Consider the following 15,920-nt stretch of genomic DNA (forward strand, 5'->3'; position numbering starts at 1 on the left):
AGAATTGATGCATTACCAGTTCATACTCATAAGGTAAAATGGCTTAACCGCTCCAAATGAGGAATGGCGTATGTTGTTTCGTTAGTTTACTGCCATTCATCATATGCAGAAATGAAGACGTTATAATCACATATATCTGTTATTGTCAGTTTCTCTTCATGATTCAATACTGGAATTTCTTCCTAATCTCTATGACCTATTTGCTGTAATATGTTATAACCACCCCCACAATTTATTCACTATCTTTGTTCCCTCTCGTATTATATATATCTGGGGGTAATCACAATCAAGTTGTTTATCATTATTCTCGTCATTCCCTATCGATTCCGATTTGATTCGGATTGGCATACTTTCATGTCACTGTATCGTCCGTTGCTTTACATAGGGGTGTAATACTCACACCCCTTGATTCCTTCTTTTCTTATATTTTGCCCATAATAGGTAATCTCCTCAACCGAATTAATCGAACCGCGTTAGCACATTTGTAGTAGTCAGGGGCTCCCGTAACGGAACAAGAGAAACTCTTAAATATAATTATTGCAATATCTTGTCCTCCGCACATTTTATGGTACAGCGAAGAATGCTTAATTCTTACTATTCAGCCGCATACTTCTTCCGATTTAGCCAATCTCTTTATTCAAAATGGATCTCTTCCTTATTTAATATTAAACTGATGTAGTAATACATTTAGCAGTTCCATTAACACTATGATTAGGTGCTCTGTGAATCTTACAACCCAAGGTCCGGAACCGTATATCCTCTAAGAGAATATCAGATTCATATGAAGGAGCGCCGTGTTATCAGAATAGATAACTATAAACTTCTTGAGTTAATTATTAATTGAATACTTAGCAGAAATATCTTTCACAGGTTCTGTTTAATTCTAGGCAATTTTGTATCCTGAAAAAGCATTTTGTGTCACCTCCACTTCTAGTTTGCCTGCATAATCTCATGCGGCAATGAATATAGATCAATAAACGACGTCTTAAGTATAGCAGAATGTATCAGAAAATAAAAAAAAGAGAGAAAGAAGGCAAAGGAATTATGAAAAAAATTCCGGAATAAACCCTCCCGTAAAATTCAGGAAGTGTACGAAATGAGCACTATATTCTAATATGTGGGTTATTATAATGTGCAATACCCATTCCAGTACACGAACGTGTGCCGTCTGCGTTATGGGAACTACTTAGAAGAAATAGATTAGCGTTTAGCCACTTATTAAGGTAATATGACAACACAAAGATATATATAGGTATATGTACCATTGTAAGGGTCAAGGAAAAATTACTAATGTGTGCAGTCATATAAATATGGCTCTCCACTCTTACTAATTTTTCAGGTTTACTATAACGGTTGCACTAAACAGGAAGCTGATCGCGAAAGCAGTGATATGCCTCAATAAACATAAGATGTTACTTATAGAAGAATGTTCCTTTAGTGTTAGATAAAACACACATGGACGTTCCGAGCGAAACGCGTTTTTAAGAGATATATGCCACAGAATTCTTCCTTGCATGTGACCCACCACAGCTGCTGCAATTCCTTTTATGTGTTTCTTCCCTTTTCCAAGGATAAAATGTGACCATAGATAGACGGCAACAAACAGAGAAGATGTCTATCATAAATATGAAGAGGAAACATATTTCAAATACGTAATTCTACACTAATGCTATAGCTTCCATGGAATGGATGTGTTAATATTTTCCCGTACTTCCTTTCTTTTTCTATTCTGTTCAGTGTAGTCCTATCAATAATGGATTATATGAGGTGGCCATCTCTGTTGTATATTTAAATATGTGTGACTGTTTTCAAATTAGATAGACGTATAAACCCTGCATGCCATATTAAAACTTGCCTGTTTCAGATTCCTATCGATAATTAAAACTCCTCTCATTCCTATAAGACGGTATCCAATGCGTGTTTATAAGAAGGAAACGATTTATTATTAACGTGATCCCCACACAGCAAATATTATCAATACCCACTACTTCTGTACAACATGAGGGGACACATGTTATATTAATGCCTCTACGCATATTTGAGATGTGTATTTCGGAAAAGACCCGTTTTATTAAAATAAATAAATATGTGGACGCTAGCACCGTTTTAATATTAAAATTGACTTCGTCCATATCAGTCAACCAAATCAATGTACTCCCTCATGAGTCACGGAGTACTTTTTGCGAGGTGTTATGTAAAGAACATAATATTTAACGTCTGAATGGAGGATTTATGTATTCTTTCCCAATGAAGCGATGCGATTCCTGTGGTAACGCGAATGCAATTGTATTGTCCAACTGTTTAGGAAACATTTTTCTTGTCACCCGTGCCTGATGATAGAATTATGGTATGTTAACAGCAACCTCCACGTTTTCCAAAAGGAATTTGTAATGGTTTCTTTATCCTTGTCCATTCTACTGCTCAGAGCTGAAATACCACTATTGGCAGTTGCCCTGTATAAACACATTTAGACCTTTCCATATCTGCCCGTGCAATTCTTCTTTCCAAAGTATGTCGCAGAGTCATCTCACTATGAAGCAGAAGGGACAGGAAAAGAACAAAAAAAAAAATCCTGCCTAGTATCTGTACAAATCAGGGGGCATACGTAAATGCCATCGCAAGGAGAAATGTTCACCCCTTCTATATTATCAGACGGAACCGTCTCCAACCATAATTTCTTTTAGACTATCCCCACCTAATTGGAACCCTTTATGCTGCTCAAAATGGTGGCGGTTATATATTTTATCTACATTCATTATGCTAAAATTGAATTCTCCGTAAATATACGTTCGTTACCATGCTACCCCTTACACGTTATACAATACCACAATTGGTGCACTGGAGACCTGAAACCATCGAACTAATTGCGTTGCGCAACAGAAGAATATAAACTATTAGCTGAACATTCGAATATAATACAGGTTACATACGAATATTTATACGATAAACCAGATAATGCTACCGCCGCTCCTGCAGGAGGAGGAGTCTATAATAGGACTAATCACTCCTTTTTTTGTCCTTCCAAATGTCCACAAAAATAGATTCAGTTACGTAATGAACTAGTGAAGAATAATAAGAGATGACTCTTTCACCGAATGGGGACAGTATAGTGGGGGACTCTGCTATATTACTCAGTATTCAGTAGAGACTATATTTCCACGTATTTTTCTCCTGTGATGCTTTTCTTCTGATGAAGTTTAGTATTAGGTGTACATAAAGTAATCGTGACATATACATTGTCGTAAGCAAAATATGACAGACAGTAAAGCGTTCCTGTTCTTCCGGTGTCCTCGCATGTTTCATTAGGTGATGGTCTGTGAAAATTTCTAAAAAGATTAAAATAGATGAGGTCTTTTTTTCCCGCAACCTGACGTGTTTGTACATCTCATTGATTCTACGGCTTCATTCATCATCCTGTTATTATATTGTACGAAATATAAAAATTACGTAGTCATCTTTTCTTAGCCTCAGCTTCATAAGATAATTCCCCCAAAATTATATATATAACAATGAGTTTATCGTGCATATTATTTCTAACCGTGGTCTTCCATGTAATATCACATAAACTAAAAGGGTATATTTTGTGTGATTCACAGAATTCAGAATAGCATGCCAACAGGGTATCTTCTCTTACTTCATAATATGTTGGCAGTGCATGAAATCCGTCCATAAATAGCGAACAACCCATATTCTTCCAACGAGGAGGCACTCTTTCGAAAGGAAAGAAATCCCATAATATACGCCTTCTATACAGTTCAATGACACGACATGATATATGTTATACTTAGTTTGTTTCAATTCTTTTTTTTTTCCTTGCACACGCACGCATCCGGGTGGACATTATTAACAAGGCATAATTGCACATGTGTTTACTCTTTTAGCGCGCAAAAATAGTTTCCATAAATGCCTTAAGCAGTTTACGATCAACAATAAACGGGAACTAATAAATCAGAAGAGGCTCAAAACAGGAAGCGGAAAAGGACGGGGAATTTATAAATATCCTCCTCCCATTAAAAGGCTCCTTATGAAATTTATTAACTTCTACCGAAATTTACATGTAAGGATCACTCTAAGAAGCGGTTGGCATCTTTCTCAGTTTTCCTATTCTTCCATACTTTCCTCAGTTCGGGTTCAACCACAGTTAACACTACAGATATAGAAGCTCCATTTGAAGACACTTATGAACATCTTTTTACTTTTTAAAATTACATACATCTCGTTTTGCACCCTTCAAAGAAGAATACCATATTTTAACTAATTCTAATTACAGTACATTCGGTGAACCAGAATATATTGTATAACTTCATATAACTGGACTAAATATGTGTTACTATTTCTTTGCAATCATTCTCCATCTATCTTGGAAAGGACATTTTTATACCAAAATTCAGCAGCAGCAGCTACTTGTCCACAGGGTACTCTGTCTTCGCGTCTCGTCCAATTAACATAGAACATATCTAGATGGACTCCTTATAGCGTAAGCTAGGAAAAGATTCCCAAAGGGGGTGAAATTCCTTTACATCCTGAGCATATACTTCTCTCAAGACAGAGTCCTGCAAATTCATTACTTTCTCATTTTTAGGGCATAATTCTTTGATTAATCCTGAAATATATCCTAAAAACGTTATTCATCCTCCGTCGCGTGTAACACAAAACAGGAAATAAGATTGTAATCTAACTCTGGAAGGAGTGGCACTAAGGCATACAGCAATTTAAAATTGTATTGTTAGTTATTACACTCATTAAGTCCAAACATGAACGTCCACAAGCGTATCTATTAATATTTCTTATACGACGCCGTCTGTAAATCAAATGCATATTTATAGAGTGTTTACGTGCAATATCATCATAACACATTATGAATAGGTCCTTTCATAGGATGCACCTGCTAGAGTGAAACCTATCCTTGAATCGCTACCATATTTCCTCAGTTTACCGCATAAGGACTCCTACAGAGTTATCCGTAATTCTAACATTCATTCTCACATTAGCCGCACTAATAGCTTCCTATGGTATATATATCGATCCTGTCACTCATGCGCTTAGATAAAAATTATCATACTCCTCTAAAGCATATTCAATGAGAGGAATCAATTTTTTTTTTATGCTTAATAAAATTTGATTATAGCATTGGGAAGATAGAGAAATGTACAAACATTCCCTATAAATAAATGTAGATACATGCAATGATAATTACGTTAGGATGCTGAAATATGATATATTCATAGGCGTCCGGTAACTATTCCCTGATGTTGTCAGAATTAAATGTAAATTAATCGTTAAGTTCGTACCTATCTATACAAGAGCTCTTCGTCTAAATCTCGCCTATATGGGTTTACGGCAGGGTAATTAAAGAGTACTTATAGGATTTTACTAAATACAGTTATTTCACCCCATCCGTTAGCACTATACTGGAGTGTTCATTTTAGTGTAACTAATATAACCAAGGAAATTCCTTTGTTTCATTGATTCTTTGGTAAATACTTTACTGAACATGCAAAATGTTTATTTATTTCTTTACAAATAATTTTCTCTCTTCATAATTTTCTTTTTACTTATCATAAAAATTCCTACTCACGTGTGTAGAGCTATACATAACGCGTCAATATTCAAAAATGACAACGTATAGAATAGATTTCAAATAGCCATATTACAAATTCGGAAGAACTCCTTTTAAGGCCAGCAATAATGATGTTCAGTTTTATCATTAGAATAAGTAGTCTCCTTATTTCTATATGCGTCCAGGCTAACTCATGGATCATTCTGTAAATCGACGCTTTCGGTATTATCCAGATAATATTCTTACAATAGGAATATACAGAATAATATATGATGGTAATGAATCTCATTTTGCAGTAAAGAGATCTTTACACATGCTGCACGAAATCCTTATATTCCCCAATAAGCTAAGAATTCAATTGTAATCAGTAGTTTCGCCTCAATAACATTACAATGATCATATATCTTCATTATCAGTAATTAATTTTTCAGATCCTTCTGAATGATAACTTTATCCCACAATAGTTACACCTATCTACATACATCTACAGTGATATATAAATAGATCCATATGTTTATACTTATTTTCTGTTATTCTAACCTGCCGTTATAATTATCCTTGCAAAATAGGAATCCCAGATTTTGTATTTCTATTCGATTCTTTCCCTCTTCTATATCAGTGTTCATTGTCATATGGTAGGTTCTTCTACCAATTATATGTGGTACAATGGAAAATTCCATAATTGGAATAAAGGACATTTCTAATTTTACGTTTCGGATAGAAATTATACCTATCTCTACTTTTAATAGTACTAGCACTTAAAGACAAGGAATATTTCGGTCAGAGTGACATTTATAAATGAATTGCATAAGGGGCGAAATTCCCGTACACCACTAACAGTCGCATTATTATATATTTCTTCGTTTTTGTTCCGTGCACTCACATCTACAATGTTCTTCTGTTAGGAGATCTACTATAGTATCATAGATTGTGAACTTCTGTAGAATCTGGGAAATTACAGGTTATTCCAAGTAATCTCAGATGGCTCCCATGTATTTGATAAGAAATACAGAAAGATGACTTATTCTAGTCAATTTCCACATCCTTTTATTATCTGTGCATTATCATTGTGAAGAATTAACATACGGGATAGACAAAAGGAAGCATAAGAATTTTCTAAATAACAGGAACGTTCGCAGAAACATTAAGGACTATATGTGCTGAAGGCTACAACAGGGACAATGTCCAATAATTCAGAAATCCAGTGTTCCGCCTACACGTTTGAAATTTTAGGTATATCTGAATAGGAATAACACAATATATTCATCAATTTCCGTAAGATTCCTAGATCTCGTATTCCGTGAAATATATCGATTTCTTCTAAGAAGTTAGGAACTCGACGCCTAAAATTTAAATTTTCCACATTATTACAGTGTGCAGTTGTGACGACTTCTTTTTCTCATTTGATGCATAAAAATCTAGTAATAATTAAATAGGCCGGCTAGTGAAATTTCGAAATATAGACTGCGAAATTAATCTGTCAAAGTAGAGAATGGGAGTGGACACCCAAGTTGTTAACATGATATCTGACAACTGCGCGTCATCGCCATAAAGCTAAATCCTAAATATATACTCTGAGATTCGAGAAGGTGAAGCTCTAGAGGTATTATGATGTCTCAACCGTAAGCGCAAACGAGAAATCATGAAAAATAAAACATAAATCCTCATGCATCATCATAGGGACTAGAGGATAAACACTAGATAGGTAAGGATAAAGAAAACAAGTAAAACGTAAAATCAAAAATGATAAATTCTAGATCCTAAAAAACATGAAACCTAAACCCTGAACCTTAAATCCTGAGCCGTAATCCCTAAATCTAAACTCTAAGAACTAGATCTAAACCATAAGCCGTAAACCTAAATCGTAAACCGTCAACTCCAGGCTGTGGCTTGTATTCGTATTTTTTCTCTTCTTTATATTGTGTCTTCTCTTTCTTATTTACTCTGACCCCTTTCCTTATTCATATCTTATGGTAAAAGGCAGTTTTCTGTCCGTATTATCTGCATCCCCTTCGTGCTCTTCTTTTATACTCCCCTCGTTTTTGCCTAATGACTTCAGTCTTAGCATTCTTCTTATATTTCTGCTTAAGAATAGTCTCTGTTGCAAAGATGCACTAATTATTAGCTGTGTATTGTCTTATCTCTATTTCTGCTGCTCCTGCTCCTCATTGTAGGCATGTACTTTTCGCATGCTCTTTAATCTTCTCTGTTTTCTATTATTTCAGTTGCTTATTCACTGGTACACTTACGTCCCTAATGATCCATAATATTATCAGCATTATTAGGCCTACTGTTTTCGTCTCTTGACATGCTGTCTCTTCCTGTATACTCCCCTTTCCTTTATCACCCCTGTTTTCTCCTGTTATATATTCACAAGGGAAATATAATTTTCCATTATTCATCCCTGTTGTTATAGTTACAAACTCTTTCCTAGGCTATGCTCCTGATGCTGTTCTACATTGGACTCTGTACATGTCGTAGATAGTGATGCTACAGTTCCGCAATAACGGAATAATCTTTATTAGGTCCTCGTGTATATAATCTATCTCCTTCTCTTCTTCCTTGTATTTTGAAAAAATGCATGTGACGATTTCAGTCATTAGTGTACATGGAGCGGACCCGTCAATGCGGAATTCTGTCCCAATAAAGAATTGCAACACGTTTAGTATAGAAGACCACTCTCCTTTCGTCACGATCTTTGGAAATATGGAGCACTCCTTCAACTTGTCTTCACATGCTGTACATTCTATATCACTTCCTAAGCACTCCTCTAAGGAGCGCGTATCTCCCAGATTCTGTTTATATATCCTCCGAAGACACTCGCGCTATATAAATTATATTAATATTTTTACACATATTCTTTTATTATCAAAAACTATTATGCCCTCTATTCTGTATCTCCTCGGCTCCATCCATTTTTCTTTTTCTTAACATAATTCCTGACTTCCACCGATCAATCTCTCTTTAATTTCTCTCGTCCTTTCTTATTTCTTACTACTGCTATCTTCAGGTCACTCATCCTTCAGATCCTTATGGTTCTTCCTTGATTTCACTTTCTCCTGAGTTGTTCCGGTTCTTCTTTTCTCCTGGAATCGCATGTTAGACCCTCCATATGTTATTATTTTGTTTTAACCATTTCAGGCTGCCTGTATAGTCATGGTATCCCTCTCGGAAATATTATTCTCTCTTTATGATTAGTGTATGACATGGTTCCTCTCCGTTACTTATTATTAATGAGTATAACTCCCTGAGCTCCTGTATATTTCTTATTAATGTTATTCCTGAGTGTTCCTCCTGTAGTACTTGTTTTCTACTGTTCCTGTCTTTCATCTTGTTCTTCTTATCATCCTCTTCTTCTTTTCATATATATATGTTATTTCCCTATTCCGATTTTCTTTCTGTATAAGTTCTGTTATTGCCTCTGGTAAAACTATTGGTATCGGAATTCTATGTAAAGACCTCTCGTGTCTGTGGAGTTTAATGAATCTCTATTAATATCATTGTATGTGCTACACTGTGTTCCTGCACCGGATCCGTCTTTTCTCCCTGGTTGTTTTATTGTTTATGTAAACTCTTAGCATGAGACTTATTATATGTTGATGTTATGTTCAGATTCATTGTAGCGTTTATGAAGTATCTAATAACTTTATTGTTATGTTATTCTCCTATTATATTCCTCTTGTGTCGTTCTCCTTCTCGAAGTTCTCCTTTATTTTTTCCTTTTTTCATAACCGCTTTATGTTTTTTTCTCCATTCCTGCTTTTGTCAGGTGTTATGCGTCTCATCAGAATCCGACTGTATTCCTCTCCCGTAGAATCCCCTCCTCGCGTTCGATTCATCTTTTTTTTCCCTTTTCTCCTGTGCAGGATGCCTCTTACATATGCACCTATCACTCAGTCCGACAGTTATATGAGGAAGGGTCGTTCGTCTTCTATCTGGTATTATCATTTGAAGTGCAGGTGTGAGTTCTCCTAATTTGCTTTCTGCCTCACTATATTTATCAGTTCATCACGTTACATATTCCTTCTCTTTGTATAATGATAGACGCTTAACTTCTGACGCTTATGGGTTTGTTTTTTTTGTCTTAGTGTATATTCTTTTCCAAACATATTGTTATCTCCTCTTCAAAGTTACCCATTATTATATGCACTTCGGACTTCTTCAGTCTCCCCTTGTTCCTTCTGTCTATGTAAATTTTCCCCTCATGCTCCCAGAGTGCTCTTATGACAATTTATTTTCCATACTGTTTAAGTATGCAGTGGCGATATTCTCTTAATATGTGTATCTACTGGTTCCTACTTTTTCTGTATACAAGCGTTTCTTTATTCTTCTGCCGTCTCGTCTCTCGTAATGAGGCCTTGTCCTCTACGGATGGTTTCTCACTCTTTGGTGTTATGCTTAAGGTAATTTTGTTCCGGTTGTCTTTCTTAGGTACTTTTCGTATCTTCTTCTTGATTCCTCCCATTGGTTCAACCTTGATGTAGTTGTATCCCTGTGTTACGTCTTATTTTCCTGTTTCATACTAATCCTTACATTACTCTTCTGTTCTATACTTCCGTTCCCTTCTCTTGTATTGTATGTTGGCCTTGTATTTGTCTATATCTATATGCATGTGTTAATTCTTGTTGATTATACTCCGTGTGTATTAGTTGCAATGTGTTATGAATTCATGTGTGGCTCCTCATCCTCTTTTATGAGTATATTCTCTTCTGTTTTGTTGCCCTCCCATATAGATGTCTCCCTTGTGTTTGTAGTATATTGCTTCTGTGTATTAATATTTTGCTTTTTCTTCATATATATTTCTTATCTAACATTATACTGTAAATTAATTTGTCCTTTATGTTATTATTATTTTTTATTTTCTCCTAGACACAAATATAACTTTGAGTGCTACGAATGAACAGTGATTACTATTTTTTATTACGTGACTTTGGCGTAATTGGTGCAACTCACGCATTACAGGATAAAGCGTAAGAAATGTTATGCTTCATTGTAGGAGAATCATGGTATTCTTTGTATATTATACGTTAATACTTTTTTATGTTAAGTATAAATTCATTTTTTAATTATGGTTACGCATAAAATCATTTATACTTGGATACCACTTTTGTTCTGGTTATATTTCATGTAATAAGAAAGTTATATATACAGAAGAACACACTCAATGTGAAACTTCTAATGCACAGGGCGCGTTGAATACATACATTTTGTGAACTGTAATTGTGTGTAATGGTTTTATAAAAGGCTTCGTAAAATAATTTTTACGAAGGATGAGAATAAACTAATTACTTTGACCTATGTTGTTCACAGTTAATCTTTTGTTTCTTTTCTGTGAATATGGCAATTTGTGCAAAGAAAAAAGTGAATTACGAGGCGCACATTCGTGAGCTTAATATTATTAATTGTTATGATAACAATTTAAAGAATTATATATTTCATTCCTTTGCGTGTGTAATTGCAACAAATAGCAGGGTGTACTTTGAAATCTGCTGCTTTGTGTGCATAATGTGAACAGAATATTTAAACTCAGTGTAATTCTAGTTATGTCGGAAGAAAAACAGTCATATTTCCATTGGAAAAATAGTGGTTGAAATCGATTCCCTATAGTTTTTTCATATAAATAGAATAAATTGCGGAAAAAATTTTTTTTACAGTGATTCTCATTAGAAATTATTTGTTCCTTATACATTATATTCTGCGGGGTAGTGCATTTCTTCCTTATCCAGTAGCCACTAAATTAAGAATTATATTTTTAAATAAATGTAAGTTTTTTTTTTCTTCCATTGAAATTATCTATTTTGTTAAATATAGTTGACGTAATTTCTACCATAATGGCGTATTAGGAATTAAGTGTATATTATTGATCGTCGGCGCATCATTTGTATCGTGTACACGATGTGATACATTTTCGCACAAAATTCATGTATTTATCTACGCAGCTTCTACGTAATAATTATATGATGTAATTCACCAAGGCACATGTTAAATATACACTGGTCAATATGTTCCTTGATGTGGTTAGTATGATGACTATCTATACACCCATATGGTATGTTCTAATTTATGACATGTTAGGGTGTCCATCGTCTGCTGTGAAACTTAGGAATCGCTTAGGCAATCTAGCGTTAATTATGATTATGGTACGGCTGCGTGAATATATTATCAATTGCTAAAATATTGCAACAGTGAGATAATATTATGTGAATAGTTGAATCATATTTTGTATGCATCACAGTTTGCAAAATTATTCTTTTATTTATAGCAGCTCTGTTCTATACCCCTCTTTATGTGTACGTTCCTATTTTGTAATATATAGTACATAAAAGCATTTATGATTGGGGGTCATGCGCTGAAAATCTTGTGTAACCCCCTCTCATCATATATGAACTAAAAGAAAGAACCAATTAACAAAAACAAGGAAGAATATCCTCAAAGATATTTATCAAAATTTTGATGTATAGCTATGTATTATTTAAATTTTGAACTATTGGATTTATCACATTTCTCTCTTGAAATATTTTTTTTTTCTACATTTTCCTTTGTAACAGACCTAAGCAGATATAGTGACATCTTTGCTGTGGCCCGCGTTTAGGTTTACGGTTTTCATATTTGAAGAGCACTATTGATTGATGCGAATTGATCTGCAGGAATCACTATTGTAGGGATACCGTAATTGCGTGATGCGTATGTATCTACTCTGACTATTAGTATGTAGTGCACACGCTTATTTGAAGCATAGTGATGTATATAAAAATGATGGATCCTTTCAAAAAAATTATTGTATGGACAATGCGGATGTCCGTGCACGCCCTTATGTGAAGGCTTCAAAATAGAAGGATTAGTGTACCATAATGTGAAGGACACTGCTCAGTGATGAATATTGATATGCGTGGGGCACTATTATTTGGAGACTGCCCCTCACTCTGCATTACATTTGTGTTAGGAGTGCTCATGTACTTGGGATATTGTCATTTATAGTAAAGGACTCGTCCGGATGGTGTGGCGTTTTCGGTTCTTGGTTCAGGATTCAAGCTCCGACGGTTACCTTTGTTGTATGCGTTAGCCGCCTGCGCGTTCGCAAGAGGAGATTGCCGCATATTATTCTATAATCCGCCGGAAAAACAAGAAGTAACTATAAGAAATATAAGTAGACATGCGGGTAAATATGGGCATACATGTATCTGCAGATGAATCAAAATGGATTTATCTATTTTTAGAGGAGTAAAAAATTGCGCATTTATAGGAAGGTATGAGGAAATATTCGTAATGGTTCCAAAAACAGAAAAAAAAGGAAACAAAAAAAACGAAAAAAAAAAAGAAAGAAAAAAACAAAGGCGAACAAGAAAGAAAAGAAGAAATAAAAAAAAACATCAAATTGAATAATATATATACGTATAAAGGACTGAGAAATATTTCTGTAGGGGAATGTACCAGATTCCTGTAAGGAAAAATGAGGACGTTCTGTTTACCCCTCTTGTACATCGTGTGCTCGTGTGGGATGAATATATAAGGACGAAGAATAAGGTGGGACAAATTAAACATATGACAACTTACAGATCAAAGGAGAAAAGGAAGCAATTTGTTACTAAGCAGTATAACCATTTAAAGGAATATAACAAGGATGGGAAAATGTCAATTTTCCTGCACATGCGAATACACCATCAGACACCAAAGGTATCATAAAAAGAATAAAAGGGAGCGGTTCTCCTGTGTTTCCACACATTTGGATATGACGCAGGTGTTATCATAATATATATATTCTGCTAGAATTAAGCAGACATGTGGACAAGGTCGCCAGTATTGTACCTGACACGTTATATTATGATCCCTATTTAGCCAAGGGTAGGCTTGCTACAGGGACGCCCTATTTCTGAATGTTCCTTTTCTGTGTCAAATTTGATGAATCCAGTTTTGCAGACGTGTAATCAGGAAGTTCTTTCTTTTTTATCTGGATCGAAGTAATAAAGCCCTCTAGTGCTACAGTAATGTATACATTAATTGTTCTCTTATTGGAACAATATATATGTGCAGAAAATGCCATAAGTCTTATTTACGTCTGTACATGAAGGATAGGCAGTTTTATAATTACCACTTTAGAGCAGACTGATATGTTATCAAGTATTGCACAACCCTGACTTTGTCCATTTTGTGCTCCTTCCATATATTTGTTCTTTCCCTCTGTTTTTACTCTCAACTTATGATTTTTTTTTTGAGGGTAATTGATCAGAGTGTGATTTTTAGTGTGTCGTGCTCAAGAGGGGCGTCTGATTGGGGGTCAGCACTTTCTGTAACTTTAATTTTCCAGTGTCCTCTATAGTACGCTGCGCCCAAGGAAATAAGGAATCGAATATACCGTGGTTATAATTAAATAGAAGGAATGGGGCGTAATCTATTTTCACTTGCTGCGTAAGTGTTTCGGCTCTTACTGGTAACGGCTATTTAACAGGACAAATAAGAGGAGTACTCCGAGGCATTCTGTAGAAGAATCATTACAGATACCAAATTTTACATTTCGCATTTTTACATTTCTTGTCTGTTGTATGCTACGGAAATTTCATCCGCCCTAACCTTGGGGACGAAGGGGGCATGGAATTGGAGATGAAATACTTTCCGCGCCTCACATCTTCATCAGATGATCAGTTATATTCGGTGTTTTGCCTCATATATGTGTGTCGCATTGCAATTTCGCTCTGCAGTTGAGTTCATTATCTTCCGAATATGTCACATATTTCGCTTACGTCGTCCTTGTGCCCTTGGAAGTAGGTGTCCCCTTCATTTTGAACGTGATGTTTCCTCGCATGATTTATCTATTCTGTATTTATGAAATTAGTCTGGAGTCGTGAAAATTCGGCGCATTCGTATTAGCACCATGCCAATGTAAGATGTATGAGTGTTATATTCCGGCTGGGGGATTGTCCTTTTCCAGTACGTTATTATCATTGTGATCCCCTCCCCTGTGTAACTGGCTGTTTTTTGCACTCTTTATGAGGCTTCTAAATCTCTGTGGTATATATTCACCAGTTTGTCCTTTTGGGGGGTAGTTGAAGGAAATTCTGTCCATACCTGATCCGTATTGGTGGGTTCCTATATTTTCTCCCTTCAAATACTTTCTTAGGTGATTATCCAAGTACGACGCCATGTTTTGTCAATCCTACTGCTCTCTGTATGTATCCAGAATAATCATGAGTATCGGTATCCGCACTTTCTTTATTAGTTCCCTTCTTGTAAGTACACATGACTCGTGCTTATCCACCTCCTGATCTGCTCCATAGCACACTGCTGCTGATTTGTTATTGATCGTCCCTCTCGTATAATACAGAGTACAGACTGATATTTTCACTAAATTGTAATAGTCCTGCCCGTAGAGCACACAACAGGATAAAGGAGTGTTGTCATTATTTCTACGTATGAAGGTGCAGCAGAAGAGTTAGAAAATGTTATGCATTCATTTCTATTGGATGGTACCCTCTTTTAAATTATCGGAATGGTTATACACTATGAAGGTATAGTACTATGATAGCATATTATATGAATACTATTTATATGCAGTAGAAACCCTGGGTTCAAATCTCTCTATTAACAACCCCGTGGATGAGTGTACTATTTAACTAGATAAATATTCCCCTCCGCCTTTATGTATAATTGAAACATTCATCCTAATATTTATAATATTAAGAAATCGTTATTACATGAATAGGAACTGAGTGTTCTCTTCTGTTACATGAACATTGTCATTGGACCTTTTAGGACATCTAAAGGATGGAAGGGATTTTCTCATATGATTAAAGAATTTAAAAAAAATTAGCAACACAATATTATATATAGGAATCGGTTACAATTCATACACAGTTGGTATACTCATAAGTAGATGGTGGTGTGGAAATGAAATATATTAGTAAAGCTCCAAGAGGACGCTCCTTGAATTAGGCAAGAATGCATTTAAATTAACTGGTGTAATTTTTCAGAGGTTTGAAAGAATTGACTATGATATTTACCTTAATGAAATTTTAAAAAAAAATAGTCGGTGCATAATAAAAAGAAGATACAGGAAAGAATTTCCCCCCCAGGGCCTCTAGTATTGTACTGGACTGTTAACGGTAATGTAATCAATATAAGGGAGGAACTCTCCTCTCCTGAGACCCATTGGTAGAATCTTCACATAGGATGGGCTGCTCCACTTATCCCGTTACGAAAGGGTTCCTATTTTAATAATCTCAACTTCCTTCTCTACAATTCTTTGTTCAGTACGTATACATATATATAAACCTGAGAAGCCGTAGAGATGGCAATCCCTAGAATATATTTCAAATAGGGATATTACAAGAAAGAAGAACATCATTCTGGAGGCACCCACCATAGA

The 15,920-nt window shown here is 35.3% G+C and overlaps 2 protein-coding genes across 2 annotated transcripts; both read right to left on the bottom strand.

Annotated features, from left to right (window-relative positions):
- Nucleotides 1–7,995: 7,995 nt before the first annotated feature.
- Nucleotides 7,996–8,890, bottom strand: C922_03604 (hypothetical protein; the record flags this gene model as incomplete). The annotated part of the gene is made up of 2 exons (XM_008819196.1): nucleotides 7,996–8,330; nucleotides 8,785–8,890. The coding sequence occupies 2 exons, from the start codon at nucleotides 8,888–8,890 to the stop codon at nucleotides 7,996–7,998; spliced, it is 441 nt and encodes a 146-aa protein (XP_008817418.1).
- Nucleotides 8,891–14,453: 5,563 nt separating this feature from the next.
- C922_03605 (hypothetical protein) lies at nucleotides 14,454–14,699 on the bottom strand (the record flags this gene model as incomplete). Its single annotated transcript, XM_008819197.1, has 1 exon — nucleotides 14,454–14,699. One exon carries the CDS (start codon nucleotides 14,697–14,699, stop codon nucleotides 14,454–14,456), a length of 246 nt encoding a protein of 81 aa, XP_008817419.1.
- Between the last annotated feature and the right edge of the window lie 1,221 nt (nucleotides 14,700–15,920).

The sequence above is a fragment of the Plasmodium inui genome (genome assembly GCF_000524495.1).
Source record: "Plasmodium inui San Antonio 1 unplaced genomic scaffold supercont1.16, whole genome shotgun sequence".
Classification (NCBI taxonomy): domain Eukaryota; phylum Apicomplexa; class Aconoidasida; order Haemosporida; family Plasmodiidae; genus Plasmodium; species Plasmodium inui.